The sequence below is a fragment of the Salvelinus namaycush genome, chromosome 36 (assembly GCF_016432855.1).
Source record: "Salvelinus namaycush isolate Seneca chromosome 36, SaNama_1.0, whole genome shotgun sequence".
NCBI classification, from domain to species: Eukaryota; Metazoa; Chordata; class Actinopteri; order Salmoniformes; family Salmonidae; genus Salvelinus; species Salvelinus namaycush.
In genome coordinates, this window is record NC_052342.1 from 24,419,468 (window position 1) to 24,432,956 (window position 13,489).

At 47.1% G+C, this 13,489-nt stretch overlaps 1 protein-coding gene across 1 annotated transcript in view; it reads left to right on the plus strand.

Moving 5' to 3' along the window:
* The window catches only part of LOC120030508 (NHS-like protein 2), a 99,298-nt gene extending 88,362 nt beyond the window's left edge, over window positions 1–10,936 (plus strand). Inside the window, exons 8-11 of the mRNA XM_038975916.1 lie at window positions 104–1,249; window positions 8,932–9,226; window positions 9,510–9,660; window positions 10,597–10,936. Of these exons, the coding sequence (XP_038831844.1) occupies window positions 104–1,249; window positions 8,932–9,226; window positions 9,510–9,660; window positions 10,597–10,936 (1,932 nt within the window). The remainder of the gene's footprint in view (window positions 1–103; window positions 1,250–8,931; window positions 9,227–9,509; window positions 9,661–10,596) is intronic.
* The last annotated feature ends 2,553 nt before the right edge of the window (window positions 10,937–13,489 follow it).

A 13,489-nucleotide genomic window follows, 5' to 3' on the forward strand; every position in this document is an offset into this window, starting at 1 on the left:
GCACTGGTGTAATGTAGGATTTTTGCTGATGTACGACCAGGAAGATTATGTTTTTAACCATACATGGCTAATAAAAATGTAATCTTTTCTAATCTAATCCAAGGTTCGAGGCAGTTCAGAGTCTCTCCTGGAATCCCCGTCTACCTCCCGAGCCTCCTCTCCCTCCCTCCTCTCCATCGAGTCGACCAAAGCCTCCTCCCCCTTCAAGCCTCCAGGACTCATGTCCCCTTCCAGCGGCTACTCTAGCCAATCAGAGACACCCACGCCCATCACCCCCTCCAATCAGGTCGCAGGAACAACACAAGGGCCCGCCTCCACATTGGGGTGTAAGATGCGCCCCAAAATCCCTGAGAGGAAGTCTTCGCTGCCAGTGACCTCGCCGCGTGACCCAGCCGCCCGGTCGAGGCTTTCCTTCGAGATGCCAGTTAACGCTCATCTAGACTTGTCCTCCATCAAACCGAAACAGAAGGCCAGCAGGCGTCATTCTGACACATCCACTGCAGCCAAGCCTGGTAAACTGAGTTCCGGCAGTCAATCATCTCTCCCCGTGGTGACCACGAACGAGATCCGGAACATCCGCCTGCGTTCCGTCTCCCGTACTGACCTGGAGGACTTCCCAGACGGAGCCTCTGATGACATCATCGAGGAGGAGCAGGGTCTTGACCTTTCCCCCCCGCCTGTCCACCCTGGTGTCAACTCCCTCGGGCCCCTCGTTCCCTCCAAACCCAAGCCTCCGGTCGCGGTGAAACCCCCGTTACCCAAACGGCCCTTCAACCTCCTCCTCAAGTGCCCCTCCTCCTCCCCCATTGCCTCCGACTCCCCCCCTGCCTCCCCCATTGACCCTACCCGGCCCATGCCCAACCCCAGCATTTACATGGTGGTAGGTAGGAAGCCCAAGCTGAAGAAAGCCCTCCCTCCCACCCCCACCAGCCCTTGTGGACCCCATGACCAAACCCAAACCTTCCATCTCCATCACCCCCAGGGTCTTTACAATCTCCCCTCCTTTCACCACATCCAGTCCCTGTACGACCTCCCTCCTCTCCCCCTGCCCCAGCCACTGCTGGAGGACCCCGCCTTGGAGCCGGAGTTCGACCCAGACTTGGAGCTCCATCTTGGGCCTGAGGGTGGATGGTCGCTTCCCTCTCCCTGTAGTAACCTGGAGGTGGTGGAGACTCAGGATAAGAGCAGGACCCTCCCCAGTAGGATGACCATCTCCTGTCTGGCCGAACTGGACAAGAAGAAACACAAGGTAGGCCCCAGTCTGTCTGTCTGTCTGTCTGTCTGTCTGTCTGTCTGTCTGTCTGTCTGTCTGTCTGTCTGTCTGTCTGTCTGTCTGTCTGTCTGTCTGTCTGTCTGTCTGTCTGTCTCTGTCTCTGTCTCTGTCTCTGTCTCTGTCTCTCTCTCTTTCTCCATCAGTGGCGGTCAGTGCCGTTTAAAAAAAATGTAATGAACTTGGCCATTTTTTTCAGACTCTCATTCATCCAGTTCAATGTAACAGCGATAGGTTTAGGCTACTATATGATCCTCAAATTTTCCCTATACCCATCATGAGGTTGCTACAACCTAGCCTATGAATGAAAGTTTACAATGTAGGTGCACACAGTTCGAGAGACAAATTTGAGGTGACACATGGACAGACAGTGACATTCAATACCGCCTTGCACCCTCCTGCTTGCATCTAGCTGATATAGGGTATAATCATTAGTCTAACATTTGCAATCGAGAGTTTCTATTGGACAAATTCAGGTATGTTTCAACAAAATTGCGAATTAATACACCACTGATCACACGTAAACACAGTTCACTTTCATAGCAGCCACATTGTATTCCTTCTTGCATCTATTCGCTCTCCTTTCACCTCTTCCCTTCACTTGTGGACTTCAATACACAACACATCTGCTGTATGTGATTAGTCGAAAAAACCTTTCCAAGCCAAACCACTAACTTACACACAGCCTACGTCGTTGTCACCTTATTAGCTAAAGTAACGTCATAGTCAGTATAGCTAGTAGAACCACCGCGTTAGTAATCCCGCTTCATGCAGTAACGCTACAGTGTACAGTCTGTAAGCAGTTACACCGGTGGTAATAAATTAGTAACACCAAAAGATTACCAGGACTTGAAAGAGTCCCAGTGTTGTGTTGGAAAGTCCTAGCCAGCTAGCTAACATAGCATCCCTCTGTTTGAGCAGGGTGTTTCAGTAGGCTAAACTAGCTAGCTGCATTTGCTTGCTAACTAAGTGAAACTGAAAGTGAAAAAAAATGATAATCTCTCTCTCTCTCTATTTCTCCCTTGCCTCTCCTTCATTTTGGAAGAAATGTATTTGTTCAAAAATGTTCAACTATTGTCTTTGTCTTTGAGTCAACTACTCACCAGATTGTATGCACTGCAGTGCTAGCTAGCTGTAGCTTATGCTTTCAGTACTAGATTCATTCTCTGATCCTTTGATTGAGTGGACGACATGTCAGTTCATCCTGCAAGAGCGCTGATAGGTTGGAGGACGTCCTCCGGAAGTTGTCATAATTACTGTGGAAGTCTGTGGAAGGGGTTGTCAATGTCAATGTACCCAGAGGAGGAAGGACGCTATCTGTCCTCCGGCTACACCATGGTGCTACCCTACAGAGTGCTGTTGAGGCTACTGTAGACCTTATTTGCAAAACAGTGTGTTTTAATCAATTATTTTGTGACGTGATTATATTTAAAAAAAAGAAACGTCCTCTCACTGTCAACTGTGTTAATTTTCAGCAAACTTAACATGTGTAAATATTTGTATGAACATAACACGATTAAACATCTGAGACATAAACTGAACAAGTTCCACAGACATGTGACTAACAGAAATTGAATAATGTGTCCCTGAACAATGGGGGAGGGGGGTCAAAATCAAAAGTAACAGTCCTGCAGTGCATCTCCTCCTCATGGACTGCACCAGATTTGCCAGTTCTTGCTGTGAGATGTTACCCCACTCTTCCACCAAGGCACCTGCAAGTTCCCGGACATTTCTGGGGGGAATGGCCCTAGCCCTCACCCTCCGATCCAACAGGTCCCAGACGTGCTCAATGGGATTGAGATCCGGGCTCTTCGCTCGACATGACAGTACACTGACATTCCTGTCTTCCAGGAAATCATGCACAGAATGAGCAGTATGGCTGGTGGTATTGTCATGCTGGAGGGTCATCTCAGGATGAGCCTGCAGGAAGGGTACCACATGAGGGAAGAGGATGTCTTCCCTGTAACGCACAGCGTTCAGATTGCCTGCAATGACAACAAGCTCAGTCCGCTGATGCTGTGACACACCGCCCCAGACCATGACGGACCCTCCACCTCCAAATTGATCCCGCTCCAAAGTACAGGCCTCGGTGTAACGCTCATCCCTTCGACGATAAATGCGAATCCAACCATCACCACATGTAAGACAAAACCGCTACTTGTCAGTGAAGATAACCTTTTGCCGGTCCTGTCTGGTCCAGCGACGGTGGGTTTGTGCCCATAAGCGATGTTGTTGCCGGTGATGTCTGGTGAGGACCTGCCTTACAACAGGCCTATCAGCCCTCAGTCCAGCCTCCCTCAGCCTATTGCGGACAGTCTGAGCACTGATGGAGGGATTGTGTGTTCCTGATGTAACTCTGGCAGTTGTTGTTGCCATCCTGTACCTGTCCCGCAGCTGTGATGTTCGGATGTACCGATCCTGTGCAGGTGTTGTTACACGTGGTCTGCCACTGCGAGGACGATCAGCTGTCTGTCCTGTCTCCCTGTAGTGCTGTCTTAGGCGTCTCACAGTACGGACATTGCAATTTATTGCCCTGGCCACATATGCAGTCCTCATGCCTCTTTGCAGCATGCCTAAGGCACATTCGATCCAAGATGGCGTAGCAGTGTAGGCGTGTTTTGTCCGTCCTCCCGTGTACTTTGTATTTTTCGTATTTTTTGTATATATTTAAAAAAAAAAAAATCTATCTCTTTTCGATTTTTAATTCGATTATACCTTCCGGTAACCTGCCTCACCCAATGTGATACGGAATCGCTATTATTTTTAACCTCCAGTAGCTAACCAGCTAATCAGCTACAAGCTATTTAGTCACTTTTACCTTCTGCACAGACACCAGCCCTGTTCTTAGCCTGGATATTACTCGCCAATCTACCAGCATCAGACTGTCTCTCCACAACAACGCCGGATTCCTGCTGTAATCCCTGAGCCACTACTTCTGATCCTCACAGCTAGCTAGCTCACAGCTTACAGCTAGCTAGCTCACAGCTAGCTTGCACCCTCCGTGGCACCCAGTACCGAAGCTATCCCCTAACGCCACTGCCACGAAGCTAGCACCAGTTAGCAAACAAAATTCTACAATACCTCTTTCGCCATCTGGCTTGGATTCTCTGTCGACACGACGCCCCGCCGCACCACCACGTCTGGTCTGCCGACGAATACTCCATCCGCTGTGCCCTCAACCGGCCTCCGTCTGAGCAGACCACCCCCGGGCTACTAACTTTAAACGCCGCGTGCTAGCGTGGTGACGGCTTCCCTGCTCCATCCACTGCTCCCCCCTGGACACTATGATCACTTGGCTACATAGCTGATGCCTGCTGGACTGTCCATTAATCACGGTACTCCATTCTGTTTATTTGTGTTTATCTGTCGGCCCCAGCCGCGGACTCAGGCTCTGTGTGTAGTTAATCCGACCCTCTCTGCCTAGTCATCGCCATTTTACCTGCTGTTGTTGTGCTAGCTGACTAGCTGCTGTTGTCTCACCTGTTGTTTTAGCTAGCTCTCCCAATCAAGACCTGCGATTACTTTATGCCTTACTATATGTCTCTCTCGAATATCAATATGCCTTGTATACTGTTGTTCGGGTTAGTTATCATTGTTTCAGTTCACAATGGAGCCCGTAGTTCCACTCCTAATACCTCTGATACCTCCTTTGTCCCACCTACCCACACATGCGGTGACCTCACCCATTATAACCAGCATGTCCAGAGATACAACCTCTCTTATCATCACCCAGTGCCTGGGCTTACCTCCGCTGTACCCGCACCCCACCATACCCCTGTCTGCACATTATGCCCTGAATATATTCTACCACGCCCATAAATCTGCTCCTTTTATTCCTTGTCCCCAACGCTCTAGGCGACCAGTTTTGATAGCCTTTAGCCGCACCCTCATCCTACTACTCCTCTGTTCCTCGGGTGATGTAGAGGTAAACCCAGGCCCTGCATGTCCCCAGGCACCCTCATTTGTTGACTTCTGTGATCGAAAAAGCCTTGGTTTCATGCATGTCAACATCAGAAGCCTCCTCCCTAAGATTGTTTTACTCACTGCTTTAGCACACTCTGCCAACCCTGATGTCCTTGCCGTGTCTGAATCCTGGCTTAGGAAGGCCACCAAAAATTCTGAGATTTCCATACCCAACTATAACACTTTCCGACAAGATAGAACTGCCAAAGGGGGACGAGTTGCAATCTACTGCAGAGATAGCCTGCAAAGTTCTGTCATACTTTCCAGGTCTATGCCCAAACAGTTCGAACTTCTAATTTTTTTAATTAATCTCTCCAGAAATAAGTCTCTCACTGTTGCCGCCTGCTACCGACCCCCCTCAGCTCCCAGCTGTGCCCTGGACACCATCTGTGAATTGATCGCCCCCCATCTAGCTTCAGAGTTTGTTCTGTTAGGTGACCTAAACTGGGATATGCTTAACACCCCGGCAGTCCTACAATCTAAGCTAGATGCCCTCAATCTCACACAAATCATCAAGGAACCCATCAGGTACAACCCTAAATCCGTAAACATGGGCACCCTAATAGACATTATCCTGACCAACTTGCCCTCCAAATACACCTCTGCTGTCTTCAATCAGGATCTCAGCGATCACTGCCTCATTGCCTGTATCCGCTACGGGTCCGCGGTCAAACGACCACCCCTCATCACTGTCAAACGCTCCCCAAAACACTTCTGCGAGCAGGCCTTTCTAATCGACCTGGCCCGGGTATCCTGGAAGGATATTGACCTCATCCCGTCAGTTGAGGATGCCTAGTCATTCTTTAAAAGTAACTTCCTCACCATCTTAGACAAGCATGCTCCGTTCAAAAAATGCAGAACTAAGAACAGATATAGCCCTTGGTTCACTCCAGACCTGACTGCCCTTGACCAGCACAAAAACATCCTGTGGCGAACTGCAATAGCATCGAATAGTCCCCGCGATATGCAACTGTTCAGGGAAGTCAGGAACCAATACACACAGTCAGTCAGGAAAGCAAAGGCCAGCTTTTTCAAGCAGAAATTTGCATCCTGTAGCTCTAACTCCAAAAAGTTCTGGGACACTGTAAAGTCCATGGAGAACAAGAGCACCTCCTCCCAGCTGCCCACTGCACTGAGGCTAGGTAACACGGTCACCACCGATAAATCCGTGATAATCGAAGACTTCAACAAGCATTTCTCAACGGCTGGCCATGCCTTCCTCCTGGCTACTCCAACCCTGGCCAACAGCTCCGCCCCCCCCGCTGCTACTCGCCCAAGCCTCCCCAGCTTCTCCTTTACCCAAATCCAGATAGCAGATGTTCTGAAAGAGCTGCAAAACCTGGACCCATACAAATCAGCTGGGCTTGACAATCTGGACCCTCTATTTCTGAAACTGTCCGCCGCCATTGTCGCACCCCCTATATCCATCCTGCCCTGCCTATCTAAGGTCTTCGAAAGCCAAGTCAACAAACAGATCACTGACCATCTCGAATCCCACCGTACCTTCTCCGCTGTGCAATCCGGTTTCCGAGCCGGTCACGGGTGCACCTCAGCCACGCTCAAGGTACTAAACGATATCATAACCGCCATCGATAAAAGACAGTACTGTGCAGCCGTCTTCATCGACCTGGCCAAGGCTTTCGACTCTGTCAATCACCATATTCTTATCGGCAGACTCAGTAGCCTCGGTTTTTCTAATGACTGCCTTGCCTGGTTCACCAACTACTTCGCAGATAGAGTTCAGTGTGTCAAATCGGAGGGCATGTTGTCCGGTCCTCTGGCAGTCTCTATGGGGGTACCACAGGGTTCAATTCTCGGGCCGACTCTTTTCTCTGTATATATCAATGATGTTGCTCTTGCTGCGGGCGATTCCCTGATCCACCTCTACGCAGACGACACCATTCTGTATACTTCTGGCCCTTCCTTGGACACTGTGCTATCTAACCTCCAAACGAGCTTCAATGCCATACAACACTCCTTCCATGGCCTCCAACTGCTCTTAAACGCTAGTAAAACCAAATGCATGCTTTTCAACCGGTCGCTGCCTGCACCCGCACGCCCGACTAGCATCACCACCCTGGATGGTTCCGACCTAGAATATGTGGACATCTATAAGCACCTAGGTGTCTGGCTAGACTGCAAACTCTCCTTCCAGACTCATATCAAACATCTCCAATCCAAAATCAAATCGAGAGTCGGCTTTCTATTTCGCAACAAAGCCTCCTTCACTCACGCCGCCAAACTTACCCTAGTAAAACGGACTATCCTACCGATCCTCGACTTCGGCGATGTCATCTACAAAATAGCTTCCAATACTCTACTCAGCAAACTGGATGCAGTTTATCACAGTGCCATCCGTTTTGTTACTAAAGCACCTTATACGACCCACCACTGCGACCTGTATGCCCTAGTCGGCTGGCCCTCGCTACATGTTCGTCGTCAGACCCACTGGCTCCAGGTCATCTACAAGGCTATGCTAGGTAAAGTGCCGCCTTATCTCAGTTCACTGGTCACGATGGCTACACCCACCCGTAGCACGCGCTCCAGCAGGTGTATCTCACTGATCATCCCTAAAGCCAAAACCTCATTTGGACGCCTTTCCTTCCAGTTCTCTGCTGCCTGCGACTGGAACGAATTGCAAAAATCTCTGAAGTTGGAGACTTTTATCTCCCTCAACAACTTTAAACATCTGCTATCTGAGCAGCTAACCGATCGCTGCAGCTGTACATAGTCCATCGGTATATAGCCCACCCAATTTACCTACCTCATCCCCATACTGTTTTCATTTATTTACTTTTCTGCTCTTTTGCACACCAGTATCTCTATTTGCACATGATCATCTGATGATTTATCACCCCAGTGTTAATCTGCTAAATTGTAATTATTCGCTCCTATGGCCTATTTATTGCCTACCTCCTCATGCCTTTTGCACACATTGTATATAGATTCTCTTTTTTTTTCTTTTTTCCCCCTACTATGTTATTGACTTGTTTATTGTTTACTCCATGTGTAACTCTGTGTTGTTGTCTGTTCACACTGCTATGCTTTATCTTGGCCAGGTCGCAGTTGCAAATGAGAACTTGTTCTCAACTAGCCTACCTGGTTAAATAAAGGTGAAATAAAAAAATAAAAAAATTCACGCAGATGAGCAGGGACCCTGGGCATCTTTCTTTTGGTGTTTTTAAAAGTCAGTAGAAAGGCCTCTTTAGTGTCCTAAGTTTTCATAACTGTGACCTTAATTGCCTACCATCTATAAGCTGGTAGTGTCTTAACGACCGTTCCACAGGTGCATGTTCATTAATTGTTTATGGTTCATTGAACAAGCATGGGAAACAGTGTTTAAACCCTTTACAATGAAGATCTGTGAAGTGATTTGGATTTTTACGAATTATCATTCAAAGACAGGGTCTCAGTTTCTTTTTTTGCTGAATTTATTTAGTATAGTTTTATCTAAAAATGATAACTTTTTAAATGTTTGACCATTGACATTTTTATGAAAATCACTGAGGAGGATGGTACTCCCATTCCATATAATCTACATATATTACCTGTATGTACTTTGACTACTTCCTGCTACAAAATAAATACTTTGACTACTTCCTGCTACAAACCAAATACTTTGACTACTTCCTGCTACAAACCAAATTGTCCTTTAGTTATCATGTAGACAATCCACTAATTCTGAATCTCTCCTCAAGGTTCCTCCACCAGTTCCCAAGAAGCCCAACAGTCTCCTTTTCCCCTCCAACTCCACCACGGTGCATTCCAACGGTACCACCGACAGACAGGGAACACAGATGGACGGCCCAGCCGCTCTCCGCTCTCCTATTGGAGCGTTCCCACCTGAGGAGATTCCCGGTAAAGAGGAAAACCAGGAAAACCACCTGGGAACAGATGAGGAGAGCTCAATGGAGTCTTCATTACAGTCTTCATTGCAGGATTGTTCTCTTACAGACCTGGAAGGGAGGATGGCCACTGTAGAGATAGGGACAGGTATGTGTATAATGTTGTGACAGGGAACTAATTAATGACAATTTATTTAGCTGGAATTCAGATCCTGACAGAATAAGCAAACGTGTTACAGTTCAAAACGACTGTTTCTGATTCTCTTCAGTTGTTAGTTGATGTGTAAGTGGTTGCCATAGCAATTTAAAAAACATAACTACCAATACTGTTTTTATTCATTGTTAATTGTTTTCTTAAGTTATTGACTGGTATTCATTGATAGAAATGTTTCTTGTCGTAGAGAGGAACTGACCAATCCTATTGTCTCCAGGTGATGATGCAGTGGAGGAGAACTTTGAGCAGAGTAGTTTGGACTTTAGTGGTAAAACGGAACTCCACATCACAGAGGAAACGGATGATGATGTCGGTGGACACACACCCAACACACACAACATGGAGGACCTCTTCACCAAAATACACAGGTACGCCAACAAACACACCCAACACACACAACATGGAGGACCTCTTCACCAAAATACACAGGTACGCCAACAAACACACCCAACACACACAACATGGAGGACCTCTTCACCAAAATACACAGGTACGCCAACAAACACACCCAACACACACAACATGGAGGACCTCTTCACCAAAATACACAGGTACGCCAACAAACACACCCAACACACACAACATGGAGGACCTCTTCACCAAAATACACAGGTACGCCAACAAACACACCCAACACACACAACATGGAGGACCTCTTCACCAAAATACACAGGTACGCCAACAAACACACCCAACACACACAACATGGAGGACCTCTTCACCAAAATACACAGGTACGCCAACAAACACACCCAACACACACAACATGGAGGACCTCTTCACCAAAATACACAGGTACGCCAACAAACACACCCAACACACACAACATGGAGGACCTCTTCACCAAAATACACAGGTACGCCAACAAACACACCCAACACACACAACATGGAGGACCTCTTCACCAAAATACACAGGTACGCCAACAAACACACCCAACACACACAACATGGAGGACCTCTTCACCAAAATACACAGGTACGCCAACAAACACACCCAACACACACAACATGGAGGACCTCTTCACCAAAATACACAGGTACGCCAACAAACACACCCAACACACACAACATGGAGGACCTCTTCACCAAAATACACAGGTACGCCAACAAACAGACATTTATTTGAATAACGGTTAAAAATTGTATTTAACCTTCCAAGAAACAAATAACACTAATATCTACTGTGGGTTTTCCAGTATGTATGAATCATTCTAAGCATATTAACAACTATACATGTTTTACCTTACAATGTTTTTTACTCTGAAAAGTCTAAATGACATTCTATTTCTCTCCTCCCTCCAGGTCGAAGAGAAAAGTCCTGGGTCGTAAAGAACCAGGGGACTCATTCGGCAGCCGCCAGAGTCTGATCTCCCCAGTGAAGCACAGCACCAGTGGGGGGGACCTCCAAACCTTGACCCTGGGCTCCACCCTGCGGTCCAGCTCGCGGAACGACAACTTCATGGCCCTGTTACAGAAGAAGGGCAGTAAGTCCAGCAGGGGAGGGACACGCCTCTCTGCCATGGAACTCCTGAAGAGCACAAACCCCCTTGCGCGACGCATCACGGAATTCTCCACGTCGTCGGACGGAGGAGGGGATACGACCACTGGTAATAACGGGACCAGACCGCCCCAGGACCAATGAGTCCCGGACCGACCCTGATATTCATTCTTACTGTAACCTCACCAACACCAATAGCTGGCTGGCAAAGTAGAGGTTGAATATATAACCACTTGTCAACCATTGATCGACCATGTAAATGGACCATTGATGGAAGAATGAATATCCAACCAGACCACTCGGCCACTGATGGACCGAACATTAACCGCCCAACGGTTGGACACGATGGTCACAGCGGTCATCAAAGGAGTTTTGTTTCCAAACACGGTCCATCCTGTTATGAAGGGTTTCATTTGCTGAGTTGGAGGAATCGATGCTTCGACTCATCAATCTCGTTCTCATATTTTTACTTTGCTGTGTGAATGGTACTGTGCATCCAGGCTCATTGTGTGATTACTATACTAGGGAAAGAAGGATAGATTAGATAATACCTTCACTCTGGGAGCCTGAACGTATGACTGTCAATGATGTGGAAATGAATCTGATTCAACCATGGAAACACCACCAATGTCTACTATCAACGGGCCATCCAAAACAGCCAGATTACAGGCCAATGCTGGTAAAATATACCACATTGAACTTTAGTCTTTTGAATACATGGTGTGAGTGTGTGTTATATTAAAAACGAGAATGGTCATATACTATGGTTATTACGTAAAGTCCAAAACATTCTACAGGAAGATTGACAGTTGGACCTGGTACCAAGCCCTACCCCTTTACGTTTGAATCAAAGCACTTGGACGACGGCATACAGAGGTAGTTCACAACAACGACGGCAAACAGAGCTAGTTCACAACAACGACAGCATACAGAGCTAGTTCACAACAACGACGGCAAACAGAGCTAGTTCACAACAACGACGGCAAACAGAGCTAGTTCACAACAACGACGGTATACAGAGCTAGTTCACAACAACGACAGTATACAGAGCTAGTTCACAACAACGGCGGCAAACAGAGCTAGTTCACAACAACGACAGTATACAGAGGTAGTTCACAACAACGACGGTATACAGAGCTAGTTCACAACAACGACACCATACAGAGCTAGTTCACAACAACGACGGCAAACAGAGCTAGTTCACAACAACGACAGTATACAGAGCTAGTTCACAACAACGACGGTATACAGAGCTAGTTCACAACAACGGCAAACAGAGCTAGTTCACAACAACGACGGCAAACAGAGCTAGTTCACAACAACGACACCAAACAGAGGTAGTTCACAACAACGACGGCAAACAGAGCTAGTTCACAACAACGATGGCAAACAGAGCTAGTTCACAACAACGACACCATACAGAGATAGTTCACAACAACGACAGCAAACAGAGCTAGTTCACAACAACGACACCATACAGAGCTAGTTCACAACAACGACACCATACAGAGATAGTTCACAACAACGACAGCAAACAGAGCTAGTTCACAACAACGACAGTATACAGAGCTAGTTCACAACAACGACACCATACAGAGCTAGTTCACAACAACGACACCATACAGAGCTAGTTCACAACAACGACGGCAAACAGAGCTAGTTCACAACAACGACGGCAAACAGAGCTAGTTCACAACAACGACACCATACAGAGCTAGTTCACAACAACGACGGCAAACAGAGCTAGTTCACAACAACGACACCATACAGAGCTAGTTCACAATGACGATGGCATACAGAGCTAGTTCACAACAACGACACCATACAGAGATAGTTCACAACAACGACACCATACAGAGCTAGTTCACAACAACGACACCATACAGAGATAGTTCACAACAACGACGGCAAACAGAGCTAGTTCACAACAACGACAGCAAACAGAGCTAGTTCACAACAACGACACCATACAGAGCTAGTTCACAACAACGACACCATACAGAGCTAGTTCACAACAACGACACCACACAGAGCTAGTTCACAACAACGACACCATACAGAGCTAGTTCACAACAACGACACCACACAGAGCTAGTTCACAACAACGACAGTATACAGAGCTAGTTCACAACAACGACACCATACAGAGCTAGTTCACAACAACAACACCATACAGAGCTAGTTCACAACAACAACACCACACAGAGCTAGTTCACAACAACGACGGCACATCAACGCCTGTGTCATCCGTGTTCTATGTTTGGTTTATGTTAAAAACATTTATTGCGAGATAGAAGGCCATACATATTTAACTTGTACAACGATATGCATACCTACCGTATAACCTGAAATAGATCAGCTTGAACTGTTTGAAGAGACTATGTATACTAGTACTACTAACAGCAGTAGTACAGTAGTACAATATAATTACTGTAGGACTAACAGTGAGCAGCAGTACTGTAAGACTAACAGTGAACAGCAGTACACACACCCAGCAGTACACACACCCAAACCTTGCATGTGTGTTTGCGTGTGCGTTGCGTGCAGGAAAGGATAACCAAACGCATGCAGGAGTGATGGAGGGAAAGAGTACACAGCATGGAACCCTGCGGATCTTTCCTAAGGGAGAGTCTGATTGGGTTGATTAAACAGGTTTAGACTACAGGTCTCTGTTAGGACCATTGGACTGCTACGACA